Genomic DNA, 15908 nt, shown 5'->3' with positions numbered 1-15908 from the left:
TTCTCATTGAAAGCAAGTCTAAGAAGCAGTAAATCTGTTCTATGAGTGCTATTTCAATGCTTCCAGTTCTTAAGTTTCGTTTTTGAGTCTTTTACTTTTGGTTTTGTACACCAGATTCAAACAGCTGAAAATACAGTATTCTTGGTTATTGAAAATATATTTCACAGCGGTTTGGATGGTACAATGATTCTCTACACTTTTGCTTGCACTATTGTCACAATGCGCAGCATGGTAAGTGTTCATGACTTTTTATTCAACCGAACTGAAACAAAAATGACAAAGTGAATAAACGAAACCGAAACAGTCCTGTCAGGTGCAAGGTACTAAACAGAAAACAACTACCCACAAAAACCATGTGGGAAAAAGCTACCTAAGTATGGTTCCCAATCAGAGACAACGATAGACAGCTGTCCCTGATTAAGAACCATACCCAGCCAAAACAAATAAATTAAAAAACATAGATAAAAGAACATAGAATGCCCACCCCAAATCACACCCTGACCAAACCAAAATAGAGACCTAAAAAGCTCTCTAAGGTCAGGGCGTGACACACAAACTGAAATTACGCAAACTATTAGGATTTTACCAATCAGGAAGTGTTGGAGCGATTTCTGCATATTGCAAGTTTAAAATAACATTGATTAATAAAAAAATGACAAAGTAAATGTGTAAGTAAATAAATACATTTATTAAATAACAGTGATAACTTATTGACATGATGAATTACAAACAGCCAAATATGAACATATTCATCTAAACATCAAAAAGTACTACAAGCCCCCATAAGTACTTGAATAGATGAATAAATAAACACATAAGATACTGGTTTAAAATATAATTCATAATAACTATAACAACTCTAACGAATTCTGTAGCCACTGCCTCTTCAAATCAGGGCTGTTTGGAAAAAGCTGTTCAAAAGAGGACATTGTATTATCAAATCCTTGTACTCCCTGACGAAGGCCATGCAGGCGAAACGTGTCTGCATTTTTAAACTTTGTTTCCATTGAACATGCCATACAAATAAAGGCATTTTAATTTATTATATGAAGAGGGCCTTGGTCCTCTTCTGTCTACCAAAACAAACTATTGTGTACCTTAGCAGCACTTCCCTGCCTACTTATGTTCTCCAACTCTAGTAACCCATTTTACATGATGATGACAACTGAATAAATTATAGCTAGTTATTCAGACTATGAAAAACATCAATATGAATAAGATATTCAATATGAATGTAATATGCATATTGGATGTCTGCTTTTTAGATATGAAAAAGTGGAATATCAGAGGACCTTCAGCCATTGGCAGTGATTATATTGGTTGGATGTTGACTGCTGAGTTGAGGCATTCTTGTCGATTCCCGATGACGGGGGGAGGAGAAAGAGGGAGGAGAGGAAGAGTTAGAGGAAGGAGAGGAAGAGATAGAGGGAGGAGAGGAGGAGGCAGGAAAAAGAGAGGAGAGGAGATAGGGAGGAGAGAGGTGTGAGAGGAAGGAGAGGAGGAGATAGAGGGAGGAGAGGAGGAGGCAGGGAAAAGAGAGGAGAGGAGATAGGGAGGAGAGAGGTGTGAGAGGAAGGAGAGGAGGAGATAGAGGGAGGAGAGGAGGAGGCAGGGAAAAGAGAGGAGAGGAGATAGGGAGGAGAGAGGTGTGAGAGGAAGGAGAGGAGGAGATAGAGGGAGGAGAGGAGGAGGCAGGGAAAAGAGAGGAGAGGAGATAGGGAGGAGAGAGGTGTGAGAGGAAGGAGAGGAGGAGGCAGGGAAAAGAGAGGAGAGGAGATAGAGAGAGGAGAGGAGATAGGGAGGAGAGAGGTGTGAGAGGAAGGAGAGGAGGAGGCAGGGAAAAGAGAGGAGAGGAGATAGAGGGAGGAGAGGAGGAGATAGGGAGGAGAGAGGAGAGGAGATAGGGAGGAGAGAGTGTGAGAGGAAGGTACGGATGGAAAAGAGGGGGAAGCAGGGAAAGGAGGAGAAAACAGAGGGAGGACAAGAGGTGAGAGAGGGAGGAGATGGGGGTAAGGAGGTAGTGGTAGGGGTGGAGGTGGAGGTGAGAGAGGGCAGAGAGGAGGGTAAGGAGGTACTGGTATGGGGTGGAGGTGAGAGAGGTCGGAGAGAAGGGTAAGGAGGTAGTGGTATGGGGTGGAGGTGGAGGTGAGAGAGGTCGGAGAGGAGGGTAAGGAGGTAGTGGTATGGGGTGGAGGTGGAGGTGAGAGAGGTCGGAGAGGAGGGTAAGGAGGTAGTGGTATGGGGTGGAGGTGGAGGTGAGAGAGGTCGGAGAGGAGGGTAAGGAGGTAGTGGTATGGGGTGGAGGTGGAGGTGAGAGAGGTCGGAGAGGAGGGTAAGGAGGTAGTGGTATGGGGTGGAGGTGGAGGTGAGAGAGGTCGGAGAGGAGGGTAAGGAGGTAGTGGTATGGGGTGGAGGTGGAGGTGAGAGAGGTCGGAGAGGAGGGTAAGGAGGTAGTGGTATGGGGTGGAGGTGGAGGTGAGAGAGGTCGGAGAGAAGGGTAAGGAGGTACTGGTATGGGGTGGAGGTGGAGGTGAGAGAGGTCGGAGAGGAGGGTAAGGAGGTAGTGGTATGGGGTGGAGGTGGAGGTGAGAGAGGGCGGAGAGGAGGGTAAGGAGGTACTGGTATGGGGTGGAGGTGGAGGTGAGAGAGGTCGGAGAGGAGGGTAAGGAGGTAGTGGTAGGGGTGGAGGTGGAGGTGAGAGAGGTCGGAAAGGAGAGCGAGAGAAATGTTGAGCTCAGACGGGCCATTCTAGAAAGGAACAAATTTCATTTTCTCAGTTGCTCTTTCCTGTGTGTATGTGTGTGTATGTGTGTGTATGTGTGATTTTTAATTTACTCAAACTGCTGAATCTTGCGGCGTACCCAGGGTTGTTTATGGTAACTACAGAACAGACCCTTCTCCGTCTCAAAGCTGCAGGAGAAACACAGTGTTAACACTGAAACTGAATTGGTTGGACACAACATGTCTGGGGTCTTTGACACAACATACTATAAAGCACTTTGTGACAACATATGAGACTGGATAAACCTAAATGAAACAGACTAAAAGTTCCTTACATGACGGCCCGTACACAAGGAGCGTTATAGTTCTGAATCCAGTAGCCTGTGATGGGATCGGTCATCTCTGTCCTAGACACTGTCTTACAGCACGACACCAGCTTTTCTCCATCTACTGAGGAGGGAGAAGAGTTTACATATGTTCATACAAATCCTCTTGACCTGGCAATCACTTCAAAAACCATGTACCCTGTTACAGCCCAGCTCTAACACACACTCCCTTCCCCTTACCTGTCCCAGTCCAGCCCAGCTCTAACACACACTCCCTTCCCCTACCTGTCCCAGTCCAGCCCAGCTCTAACACACACTCCCTTCCCCTTACCTGTCCCAGTCCAGCCCAGCTCTAACACACACTCCCTTCCCCTACCTGTCCCAGTCCAGCCCAGCTCTAACACACACTCCCTTCCCCTTACCTGTCCCAGTCCAGCCCAGCTCTAACACACACTCCCTTCCCCTTACCTGTCCCAGTCCAGCCCAGCTCTAACACACACTCCCTTCCCCTACCTGTCCCAGTCCAGCCCAGCTCTAACACACACTCCCTTCCCCTTACCTGTCCCAGTCCAGCCCAGCTCTAACACACACTCCTTCCCCTACCTGTCCCAGTCCAGCCCAGCTCTAACACACACTCCCTTCCCCTTACCTGTCCCAGTCCAGCCCAGCTCTAACACACACTCCCTTCCCCTTACCTGTCCCAGTCCAGCCCAGCTCTAACACACACTCCTTTCCCCTTACCTGTCCCAGTCCAGCCCAGCTCTAACACACACTCCCTTCCCCTACCTGTCCCAGTCCAGCCCAGCTCTAACACACACTCCCTTCCCCTTACCTGTCCCAGTCCAGCCCAGCTCTAACACACACTCCATTCCCCTTACCTGTCCCAGTCCAGCCCAGCTCTAACACACACTCCCTTCCCCTTACTTGTCCCAGTCTAGCCCAGCTATAACACACACTCCCTTCCCCTTACATGTCCCAGTCCAGCCCAGCTCTAACACACACTCCCTTCCCCTTACCTGTCCCAGTCCAGCCCAGCTCTAACACACACTCCTTCCCTACCTGTCCCAGTCCAGCCCAGCTCTAACACACACTCCCTTCCCCTTACCTGTCCCAGTCCAGCCCAGCTCTAACACACACTCCCTTCCCCCTTACCTGTCCCAGTCCAGCCCAGCTCTAACACACACTCCCTTCCCCTTACCTGTCCCAGTCCAGCCCAGCTCTAACACACACTCCCTTCCCCTTACCTGTCCCAGTCCAGCCCAGCTCTAACACACACTCCCTTCCCCCTACCTGTCCCAGTCCAGCCCAGCTCTAACACACACTCCTTCCCTTACCTGTCCCAGTCCAGCCCAGCTCTAACACACACTCCCTTCCCCTTACCTGTCCCAGTCCAGCCCAGCTCTAACACACACTCCCTTCCCCGTACTTGTCCCAGTCCAGCCCAGCTCTAACACACACTCCCTTCCCCTTACCTGTCCCAGTCCAGCCCAGCTCTAACACACACTCCCTTCCCCTTACCTGTCCCAGTCCAGCCCAGCTCGAACACACACTCCCTTCCCCTTACCTGTCCCAGTCCAGCCCAGCTCTAACACACACTCCCTTCCCCTTACCTGTCCCAGTCCAGCCCAGCTCTAACACACACTCCCTTCCCCTACCTGTCCCAGTCCAGCCCAGCTCTAACACACACTCCCTTCCCCTTACCTGTCCCAGTCCAGCCCAGCTCTAACACACACTCCTTCCCTTACCTGTCCCAGTCCAGCCCAGCTCTAACACACACTCCCTTCCCCTTACCTGTCCCAGTCCAGCCCAGCTCTAACACACACTCCCTTCCCCTACCTGTCCCAGTCCAGCCCAGCTCTAACACACACCCTTCCCCCACCTGTCCCAGTCCAGCCCAGCTCTAACACACACTCCATTCCCCTTACCTGTCCCAGTCCAGCCCAGCTCTAACACACACTCCCTTCCCCTTACCTGTCCCAGTCTAGCCCAGCTATAACACACACTCCCTTCCCCTTACCTGTCCCAGTCCAGCCCAGCTCTAACACACACTCCCTTCCCCTTACCTGTCCCAGTCCAGCCCAGCTCTAACACACACTCCCTTCCCCTACCTGTCCCAGTCCAGCCCAGCTCTAACACACACTCCCTTCCCCTTACCTGTCCCAGTCCAGCCCAGCTCTAACACACACTCCCTTCCCCTTACCTGTCCCAGTCCAGCCCAGCTCTAACACACACTCCCTTCCCCTTACCTGTCCCAGTCCAGCCCAGCTCTAACACACACTCCCTTCCCCTTACCTGTCCCAGTCCAGCCCAGCTCTAACACACACTCCCTTCCCCTACCTGTCCCAGTCCAGCCCAGCTCTAACACACACTCCCTTCCCCTTACCTGTCCCAGTCCAGCCCAGCTCTAACACACACTCCCTTCCCCTTACCTGTCCCAGTCCAGCCCAGCTCTAACACACACTCCCTTCCCCGTACTTGTCCCAGTCCAGCCCAGCTCTAACACACACTCCCTTCCCCTTACCTGTCCCAGTCCAGCCCAGCTCTAACACACACTCCCTTCCCCTTACCTGTCCCAGTCCAGCCCAGCTCGAACACACACTCCCTTCCCCTTACCTGTCCCAGTCCAGCCCAGCTATAACACACACTCCCTTCCCCTTAACCGGCCCAGTCCAGCCCAGCTCTAACACACACTCCCTTCCCCTTACCTGTCCCAGTCCAGCCCAGCTCTAACACACACTCCCTTCCCCTTACCTGTCCCAGTACAGCCCAGTGCTGCTATGACGACGGCTAATGTCCAGATCTTCACCAGAGTTCCACAGGTCACCATCTTTACCCTAAATGCCAGTGACTCAAATGGTACAATAAAAGTTCAATAAATAGATAAATCAACTCTCTCTCTTCTCTGCAGGCTGCTCAGCTCAGGTTCAAGTCTGTTGTGTCCATCTTCACCAGGGTTGAGGGTACTTAAGGCCTGAAAAGCAGAAGTGTTACCTCAGTCATCTATTATTTGTTTGAACGACAGAATGAATGAAAGACTAGGGGGGAATGAGCCAATCGTAAACTGGGGATTATTAGGTGACCATGATGGTTTGAGGGCCAGATTGGGAATTTAGCCAGGACACCAGGGTTAACACCCCTACTCTTACAATAAGTGCCATGAGATCTTTAATGACCTCAGAGAGTCAGGACATCCGTTTAAGATCCCATCCAAAAGACAGCACCCTACACAGGGCAGGGCAGTGTGTGTCCTGGTCTTTTTTAGACCAGAGGAAAGAGTGCCTCCTACTAGCCCTCCAACATCACTTCCAGCAGCATCTGGTCTCTCAACCAGGGACTGACCAGGACCAACACAGCTTAGCTTCAGAAGCCAGCAGTGGTATGATATGCTGCTGGTTAATAATGGAACACTAGTCATTTTTTAATATATATATTTTTTTTACCCCTTTTTCATGGTATCCAATTGTTTTTAGTAGCTACTATCTTGTCTCATCGCTACAACTCCCGTACAGTCTCGGGAGAGACAACGGTTGAAAGTCATGTGTCCTCCGATACACAACCCAACCAAGCCGCACTGCTTATTTACACAGCTCGCATCCAACCCGGAAGCCAGCAGCACCAATGTGTCCGGCAACCTTGGTTAGCGCGCACTGCACCCGGCCCGCCACAGGAGTCGCTGGTGCACGATGAGACAAGGACATCCCTACCGACCAAGCCCTCCCTAACCCGGACAACACTAGGCCAATTGTGCGTCGCCCAACGGATCTCCCGGTCGCGGCCGGTTACAACAGAGCCTGGGCGCGAACCCAGAGTCTCTGATGGCACAGCTGGCGCTGCAGTACAGCGCCCTTAACCACTGCGCCACCGGGAGGCCTACACTAGTGATCATTTTAATAATGGATCACTAGTCACTTTAATAATGGATCACTAATCACTTTAATAATAGAACACTAGTCACTATAATAGTGTTGACATACTGTATTCTATTCTACTGCATTTAGTCAATGCCACTCCGACATTGCTCATCCTAATATTTATATATCTCTTAAGTCCATTCTTTTACTTTCAGATTTGTGTGTATGCGTATGAAGGTGACACACAGCAGGCCGCTCATTGTACTTATGACATATGTGGTCCTACTCCACCTCAGACACACTGTGTAGTCCCAGTTGGCCACTAGGTGGTGCTAAGAGGTTAGACTCTCAGCTCTGCTATATATCACTTCAGAACACTACTGTGTGCTTCGATCAAGGGCGAAATTGTTGTGCAATTCTACACAGTTTGACATGACTTATTAAGCCTCTCTTGAGGGGTATTTTGAAAACACAGTATAAGTGGAAGGATAAGTGGAAGAATGTTGCAGTGATGAGCTGGCCAATCAGCGGTCTACTCGCATGAATATTTTTAATGACCAGAATACGCCCACAACATTCTGTTGTTGGGGTACGACCACACCATAAAAGCTTCCTTTTAACATACTTAAATTAAAAAATCACTCATATTTTAATTAATTGTATTCATATGCTATGCTACCCCAAAATGTTTTGTTCTGAATATTGGGGGGGAGGCATATTGTCCCATGGAAATATAATCTCTGTCTTAGATCAGCGTAAACACATGTATGAATAGCATTAGCACAACAACAGACTGTAACATACTGCTGATAGAGGATCTTGGGAGGAGGATGCAGGAGATGGTGAGGAGGGGAGGAGGATGCAGGAGATGGTGAGGAGGGGAGGAGGATACATGAGATGGTGAGGAGGGGAGGAGGATGCAGGAGATGGTGGGAGGGGAGGAGGATGCAGGAGATGGTGAGGAGGGGAGGAGGATGCAGGAGATGGTGAGGAGGGGAGGAGGATGCAGGAGATGGTGAGGAGGGGAGGAGGATGCAGGAGATGGTGAGGAGGGGAGGAGGATGCAGGAGATGGTGAGGAGGGGAGGAGGATGCAGGAGATGGTGAGGAGAGGAGGAGGATGCAGGAGATGGTGAGGAGGGGAGGAGGATGCAGGAGATGGTGAGGAGGGGTGTTTACAGTGGAGAGGGTTCCAGTCATGGTCAAACATGTCTTCTTTGCTTTTTCATCACATTCAAATCTAAAGAGAGACAGAAAGATAAGACTGTGTCTGTGTGTGTGTGTGTGTGTGTGTGTGTGTGTGTGTGTGTGTGTGTGTGTGTGTGTGTGTGTGTGTGTGTGTGTGTGTGTGTGTGTGTGTGTGTGTGTGTGTGTGTGTGTGTGTGTGTGTGTGTGTGTGTGTGTGTGTGTGTGTGTGTGTGTTCGAGCCTTACACGATGGCATCCACACATGGTATCCACGAGCGGCGCATGTTTTGGATGTGGTATCCTTGCAGTAGAAATGTGATGTGAGTGTTAGACACACTGGTGGAGGAACTTGTGGTTACCTTAGTTGGCCGACGATCTGAGAAAGAGGAAGAAAGTAAGTGACAGAGAAAGGAAGTGGCAGAGAGAGGAAGTGACAGAGAATAACAGAAATAAGAGATTTAGACCGGTAGCCCAATTCTGATATTTTGTTTTTACTAATTGGTGTTTTGACAAATCCGATCAGCTCTGAAAAAGAGCTCATGTGAAAGAGATCTGATGTAATTGGTCAAAAGACCAATTTGTGGAAAAAAGATGAGAATGGGCTGATCTCTAAACTAACCATAAACATGGTGTGTTTTTAGTTATGAGACACTGACAGGAAACCATGTGACCTAGCCTATCTCAGAGGTGTCAAAGGTGTCAAAAATAGCAACCAGGAAATCAAACAAGCTGTGCCTGTGTGTGTGTTTAAAGATACATTCAAATCTACTGAAGATGCAGTATATTCAAACGGTTAGTTATCATCCCCCCATGTAAAACTAAACAGTTAAAAAGTATTTTAAATGTATAGAGAACTGTGGTTCGTGGACCACTCTGGATCCAAGAGGTCTGTGGTTCGTGGACCACTCTGGATCCAAGAGAACTGTGGTTCGTGGACCACTCTGGATCCAAGAGAACTGTGGTTCGTGGACCACTCTGGATCCAAGAGGTCTGTGGTTCGTGGACCACTCTGGATCCAAGAGAACTGTGGTTCGTGGACCACTCTGGATCCAAGATAACTGTGGTTCGTGGACCACTCTGGATCCAAGAGAACTGTGGTTCGTGGACCACTCTGGATCCAAGAGAACTGTGGTTCGTGGATCACTCTGGATCCAAGAGAACTGTGGTTCGTGGACCACTCTGGATCCAAGAGAACTGTGGTTCGTGGACCACTCTGGATCCAAGAGAACTGTGGTTCGTGGACCACTCTGGATCCAAGAGAACTGTGGTTCGTGGACCACTCTGGATCCAAGACAACTGTGGTTCGTGGACCACTCTGGATCCAAGAGGTCTGAGTTGTAGGTCTGTCGAAAGCCTGTCAATTACAGTAACTCAATGGAAACTTTAACCAAATTGTAACATTTTCTGCATTTTAATATGTGTGTATAGTATAATATAGATATTATATATTCATATATAGTTATAGAATGAATACAATATAATGTGGTATTCAATCATTCACCACATCATCAATCAACCAATCAATCAATCAGTGAATCAGTCCTCACAGTTAGCAGACACAGAGGTGAGGTACACACACATCGTGATCAGTGATCAGGACTGGAACACGGACATGCTGGCTGGCTGGCTGGCTGACTAATTGACTGGCTTACTGGCTGACTGGCTGACTGGCTGACTGACTGACTGGCTTACTGACTGACTGACTGGCTGACTAATTGACTGGCTTACTGGCTGACTGGCTGACTGGCTGACTGACTGGCTGACTATTTGACTGGCTGACTAACTGGCTGGACAGATGGACAGATTGATGTACCGACTGTTCGACAGACCAACAGAGACAGATAGCTACTCTGCTAGGCACTAAACTACGGAGACGGGTCGGAGGTCTACTGAGTGGTCTGGTAACCGTGGCGATGAGTCTGTCTGGAAGGCAGGGGAAGTGTCAGGTTTTGTATCTCACTGTGGGTTACATTAACAGCATGAGTGGCAAGTCCCACCTTGCTTTGTTCATGTGTGTGTCATTGTACGATGTGGTCAGTATTGGTAATGGTAAATTCACACCTCCGCCCCTCTCTCTCTCCCTTTCTGACTTTATTTCACCCCCTACTACCTCACTTGACAAACCACCAACACTCCAACCCCCTGCAGCAGTCTTTCTGAGAAGGATGGATTAATAAAAGGTACACACACACACACACACTAAAAAGTGTGAACAACTGATGCTGCAAATGCATGGTGTTTTTTTCTGTGTCCCGTGATGTCAGACTGACGACATCAAATAACATCATTTTATTTTCTGTTTCAGTTCCAGCAAAGTTTCATAGATTTCCTGATGTTTACACCTAAGTTGAATAAATAAGCATAAAATGAAATTGTTCTTACAAACAACTCTTAATGCTACAATATGTAACTTTAGGGTGATCCTACAAAATGCACATATAAAATGAGTTATAGATCTGTCGTTCTCATTGAAAGCAAGTCTAAGAAGCAGTAAATTTGTTCTATGCGTGCTATTTCAATGCTTCCAGTTCTTAAGTTTTGTTTTTGAGTCTTTTACTTTTGGTTTTGTACACCAGATTCAAACAGCTGAAAATACAGTATTCAGAGATATTGAAAATATATTTCACAGCGGTTTGGATGGTACAATGATTCTCTACACTTTACATTGCTTGTTCTGTCATGTAAACTTTCATTTTAGAAACCAGGATTTGGTGGAGCGATGTCTGCATATTGCAAATTCAAAATAACGTTAATTGATAGTAAATGTATAAGTACTTAATAAATAAATACATTTATTAAATAACAGTGATAACTTATTGACATGATGAATTACAAACAGCCAAATATGAACCTATTCATCTAAACATCAAAAATGTTCTACAAGTCCCCATAAGTACTTGAATAAATAAAAAAATGGGCACATACAACACTGGTCTTAAATGTAATTCATAAAAACTCTAACAACCCATTGAACATGATTATGGCAACTGAGTTCAAGTATAACTAGATAATCAGACTATGAAAAACGTCAATATGAATAAGATATTCAATATGAATGTAATATGCATATTGGAAGTTTTGAACATCAGCGGAGCTTCAGCCATTGGCAATGACTCTATTGGTTGGATGTTGACTGCTGAGTTGAGGCATTCTTGGTCGATTCCCGATGACGGGGGGAGGAGAAAGAGGGAGGAGAGGAAGAGATAGAGGGAGGAGAGGAGGAGGCAGGGAAAAGAGAGGAGAGGAGATAGGAAGGAGAGGAGGAAAGAGAGGGAGGAGAGGAAGGTACGGATGGAGAAGAGGAGGAAAGAGGGAAAAGAGAGGAGAAAACAGAAAGAGGAGAGGAGGATAAGAAGGTAGGGGTGGAGGTGAGAGAGGGAGGAGAGGAGGAGGGAGAGGAGGTTAAGGAGGTACTGGTGGAAGTGAGAGAGGGAGGAGAGGAGTTGATGGAGGGTGGAGAGGAGGGTAAGGAGGTAGTGGTAGGGGTGGAGGTGAGAGAGGTCGGAAAGGAAAGCGAGAGAAATGTTGAGCTCAGACGGGCCATTCTAGAAAGGAACAAATTACAATCAGTTTCATTTTCTCAGTTGCTCTTTCCTGTGTGTATGTGTGTGTATGTGTGTGTATGTGTGATTTTTAACTTACTCAAACTGCTGAATCTTGCGGCGTACCCAGGGTTGTTTATGGTAACTACAGAACAGACCCTTCTCCGTCTCAAAGCTGCAGGAGAAACACAGTGTTAACACTGAAACTGAATTGGTTGGACACAACATGTCTGGGTCTTTGACACAACATACTATAAAGCACTTTGTGACAACATATGAGACTGGATAAACCTAAATGAAACAGACTAAAAGTTCCTTACATGACGGCCCGTACACAAGGAGCGTTATAGTTCTGAATCCAGTAGCCTGTGATGGGATCGGTCATCTCTGTCCTAGACACTGTCTTACAGCACGACACCAGCTTTTCTCCATCTACTGAGGAGGGAGAAGAGTTCAGCCCAGCTCTACATATGTTCATACAAATCCTCTTGACCTGGCAATCACTTCAAAAACCATGTACCCTGTTACAGCCCAGCTCTAACACACACTCCCTTCCCCTTACCTGTCCCAGTCCAGCCCAGTGCTGCTACCTGTCCCAGTCCAGCCCAGCTCTAACACACGGCTACCTGTGTCCAGATCTTCACCTGTCCCCAGAGTTCCACACTCCCTTCCCAGGTCAGCCCATCTTTACCTGTCCCAAATGTCAGTCCAGACTCAAATGGTTCAATAAAAGTTCAATAAATAGATAAATCAACTCTCTCTCTTCTCTGCAGGCTGCTCAGCTCAGGGTCAAGTCTGTTGTGTCCATCTTCACCAGGGTTGAGGGAACTTAAGGCCTGAAAAGCAGAAGTGTTACCTCCGGTTCAGTCATTATTCCGCTCTCATCTATTTCTTTTGTGAATGACAGAGGGAATAAAAGACTACGGGGGTTTCTGCTGCGTCACCGCAGGTCGTTTACCAACAGGAAACACTTTCATCAGCATTCAGACCAGACAAATGAACATGGGTCTTTCCCAGAATGCCTTACAGAAGATCAGAAAGCCGACAGAGGGTTTATTCTAATGTCTGAGCTACAAGTCCTCTGATTAAGACTTTACTAATGAAACACATCAGCTTGTCGGAAAATAATGAAAGATCGAACATTTGGTGATTTTGTTTTTTGTTTCCAATATTGAGTGCTCCTACTTTTCATTTTGTCGGTTGACTTTAGGGAGGGGTTTCGGGTGGTGACATCATGGCAATCCCACCTCAAGGACACATGGAGAGTCACAACCTTGATCTTTGTGCAGCATTGTGTTTTACGCTGTCAGATCAGTCTAACACAGGGGGTGGCCGACCCTGATCGTTGAGAGCTACGGCGTTTGCAGCCTCCACTTATGCACATGATTACACTAATGAACCAATCATTGGCCTTCTTAGGCCGCGGGCCATAGGAGAGACAAAAAAAATACATCACTTCACGTCTTGTGATTTTTTTGTCATGTCATGTGCTATTATTGGAAATCTAATGGTGACCATTTCAATTGGTACCACAACCGTTTGTGGTCAAGATCAGAATAAACCTGGCTTCCTTCCTGCTGACTCAATACTCTCTGTCTCCCTGGGAAAGAGGAAGGAACCACATCTAACACAAACAGAAAATGTCCCATTATCATGCTTTTCTTAGCACCTCACACTGAGAGGAGAACGGCCACAGGAAGAATAGATCATGTGTTTGCCTGTCTGACTGACTGACTCATGAAGAAAAGTTCAGATTATGCAATATAATTATAACAGTTTCGGTCAATAGTCCTTTATTTGCTCCTTTTATAACCTAATGGAGGTCTCTGGACCAAAACACTGGTTCAACTAGAACATCATTCTCTGTGAGTTGAGGGGGTCACTAGCAGTAGTGGCTAAGGGCCAGTAGTGGCCAGGGGAATGGGCATCCCTGGTAGAAAGGATGTGCAGTGACATCACCACAACCTAGTGACACGATGGAGTGTCATAACCTTTGACTGTATTCAGCCTTTACATCTCATCACCATGGAGATACTCAAACAGGTCTTGTGTTCTCTGATTGTGTGTAATTGTAAAGTAATTTGAGCTTTGAGAGAATGAAAGGTTTTATACGAATAATGTTTTTAATTTATTAACACAGCATAATAAATAGGAAATAAATAAATACAAATTCCTTGAAAACACCTTAATTCATAGATAATATCAATGAGTAGAAAACATTAATGCAGGAATGAAGTTGAAATAAATAATGAAGTGAAGAGAGTTTGAAATACTCAGAGTCACAGCAGTTACAGAAAACAGTTCTGGTGGGAGGAACATCTTCATCTCCACTAACTTCTTATCTTAGTTCTGTAGTTCCTGAAAAAGAGAGTCTGCTGAACCTGAAACCCCTTCTACTGGTGGTGATGATGATGATGGTCTAGAGTCATGGTTTGATGATATTTTGATCTGTTGGAAACACTTTATTCCTCTCTGTGTGGAGAGAGAGAGAGAGACAGAGAGAGAGCAAGAGAGAGAGACAGAGAGAGAGCAAGAGAGAGAGAGAGGGTTTAGGGTATGGTGAGTAGGGGTTGACCTGTTCCAGTGACACTAACTCACCAGTGAGCCATTTGGCCTGGGTGTTGATGTGCTTAATCTTCCCCCTACTGGTGAAACTGAAGTACAGAAAGATAGAGGGAGAAAGGTAGAGACAGAGCTGTATTTCCTATTACACTGTGACAAATACTCAGACCTAAGAGTATCTTTCTTTCCCAAAATTATCATTCAGTACAAAGAATTTGGAGCTATAAAAGATGAAGAACAAAATCTAATATTTATTTGTTGAAAAGCCTAAATGTGGGGCAGCCAGTGAAAAGTGCAATGTAAAATCAATAATGTTCCCCATTTTGATTTGTTTTGGCTTTCATACCATGTCATGTGTCTCAGTCAGGTTGAGACTGGTCTACTACCGGGTCATGTGTCTCAGTCAGGTTGAGACTGGTCTACTACCATTGCTTTAATGTATCATTATTCTCATGAATATTGTTGTTGTAGTTGCTGGTAATCACATTTCCACTACAACTATTATTATTGCTATTATTATTATTACTATTACCATTTTTTGTTATGTGTATATTTTGACAATGTAAGTCATTTAACTTGCCATGTCTATAAAGTTTACTGAATTTACAGTTTTTCTCAATTGCTAAAACGCTAAAACCCATTGGCTGAACAAAGTTCTCAGTTGCCTGGACTCATTTAGCTAATTATGCAGTCTGTTGTCAATACCTTAAACCATTTCACATGGTAAAACACAATTTGCAGATCTCACTTAGACTTTTCAGCAAAACTCTAATGCACATGTCATCCATACTGGTAAACACAAGTGGCAACAATCAAATACAAATAGAGAACATATGTCATTGATTGAACACAACCACTCAAAATTGATTTAACCTGTTTCAAATGATGCGACACAACCAATATAAGCCAGTTCAGAGAGCAAACAGGTTGTTGAAGGTGGGAAGGAGAAAGTCTGAGAATGGATACTGTAGTACAGTGCATTGTAGGCTGTATACTGTACAATGGATGAATTGTATGGCCCTGAACATTGTGCTTTCCATTTATTAACAGTACTGACTGATCAATAGATTTTGACTGGTTGCAGGTTCATATCAACAAAGAACAAGAATTACAGTATCACAGAGACAAAGGACAAGTTTGTGAGATGCAGGGTACAGTACTGTAAAAAATAGGGGTACAAGGAGGAGGAAGAACAAAAAAACAACATTTCAAAGAGCAAAGCAGAGTAGTAATTTCTGATCAATTTTGAGCTACTATGATAGAACATGTTTTCGTTCATCAAAAGACAATGACGGAAAAATCGGAATATTTTTTTTAGATTAAAAATGTACTTCTGCCTGAGAATTGTATGTTTTGAACAATGTGCTTTCTATTTTTTGTTGTATTGTTTACTGACTGCTTGAGAGTGTATATCATTGTGATCACTTTGTTTATGATTTGAGAGCAGTGTTTGATTTTGAAACTAATTGATGTGAGAGAGAGATACAGAGACGGGAGAGAGAGAGAGAGAGAGAGAGAGAGAGAGAGAGAGAGAGAGAGAGAGAGAGAAAGAAAATGGGAGAGAGAGAGAGAGAGAGAGAGAGAGAGAGAGAAATAAATAAAATGGGAACTAGAGAGAGAGAGAGAGAGAGAGAGAGACAGGGAGAGAGGGAGAGAGGGAGAGACGGGGGGAGAGAGAGGAGACAGGGAGAGAGGGGGAGAGAGAGAGAGAGAGACGGGA

General features: G+C 46.0%; 2 protein-coding genes across 3 annotated transcripts; both read right to left on the bottom strand.

The window, feature by feature from the left end:
- Positions 1 to 1314: 1314 nt before the first annotated feature.
- LOC115131076 (proline-rich protein 36-like) lies at positions 1315 to 6035 on the bottom strand. Of its 2 annotated transcripts, none has more exons than XM_065019118.1 (4): positions 5799 to 6035; positions 3057 to 3171; positions 2836 to 2910; positions 1315 to 2748 (listed from the first exon to the last, which is right to left on the bottom strand). In XM_065019118.1, the coding sequence occupies exons 1-4, from the start codon at positions 5872 to 5874 to the stop codon at positions 1401 to 1403; spliced, it is 1614 nt and encodes a 537-aa protein (XP_064875190.1). In that variant the 5' UTR covers positions 5875 to 6035; the 3' UTR covers positions 1315 to 1400. The 2 variants fall into 2 exon arrangements, with proteins under 2 accessions (XP_064875190.1, XP_064875191.1); XM_065019119.1 differs by having other exon boundaries at positions 3057 to 3168.
- Positions 6036 to 10620: 4585 nt separating this feature from the next.
- LOC135572166 (uncharacterized) lies at positions 10621 to 12209 on the bottom strand. The gene is made up of 4 exons (XM_065019324.1): positions 12189 to 12209; positions 11947 to 12058; positions 11727 to 11801; positions 10621 to 11629 (listed from the first exon to the last, which is right to left on the bottom strand). Exons 2-4 carry the CDS (start codon positions 12009 to 12011, stop codon positions 11200 to 11202), a joined length of 570 nt encoding a protein of 189 aa, XP_064875396.1. The 5' UTR covers positions 12012 to 12058; positions 12189 to 12209; the 3' UTR covers positions 10621 to 11199.
- Positions 12210 to 15908: the final 3699 nt, after the last annotated feature.

This window comes from Oncorhynchus nerka, linkage group LG6 (genome assembly GCF_034236695.1).
Source record: "Oncorhynchus nerka isolate Pitt River linkage group LG6, Oner_Uvic_2.0, whole genome shotgun sequence".
NCBI classification, from domain to species: Eukaryota; Metazoa; Chordata; class Actinopteri; order Salmoniformes; family Salmonidae; genus Oncorhynchus; species Oncorhynchus nerka.
Note: the sequence above shows the minus strand (reverse complement) of the source record. Positions and strands in the feature narration are given on the sequence as shown.

Bases quoted from the DNA above. Each gene is read 5' to 3' on its own strand.
- LOC115131076 (XM_065019118.1), bottom strand. From the start codon at position 5,874: ATGGTGACCTGTGGAACTCTGGTGAAGATCTGGACATTAGCCGTCGTC. The intron at 2,911-3,056 runs GTAAGGAACTTT...TTTCTCCTGCAG, and splicing joins CCTTGTGTACGGGCCGTCAT to CTTTGAGACGGAGAAGGGTC. The intron at 2,749-2,835 runs GTAAATTAAAAA...GTTCCTTTCTAG, and splicing joins CGCAAGATTCAGCAGTTTGA to AATGGCCCGTCTGAGCTCAA.
- LOC135572166 (XM_065019324.1), bottom strand. From the start codon at position 12,011: ATGACCGATCCCATCACAGGCTACTGGATTCAGAACTATAACGCTCCT. The intron at 11,802-11,946 runs GTAAGGAACTTT...TTTCTCCTGCAG, and splicing joins CCTTGTGTACGGGCCGTCAT to CTTTGAGACGGAGAAGGGTC. The intron at 11,630-11,726 runs GTAAGTTAAAAA...GTTCCTTTCTAG, and splicing joins CGCAAGATTCAGCAGTTTGA to AATGGCCCGTCTGAGCTCAA.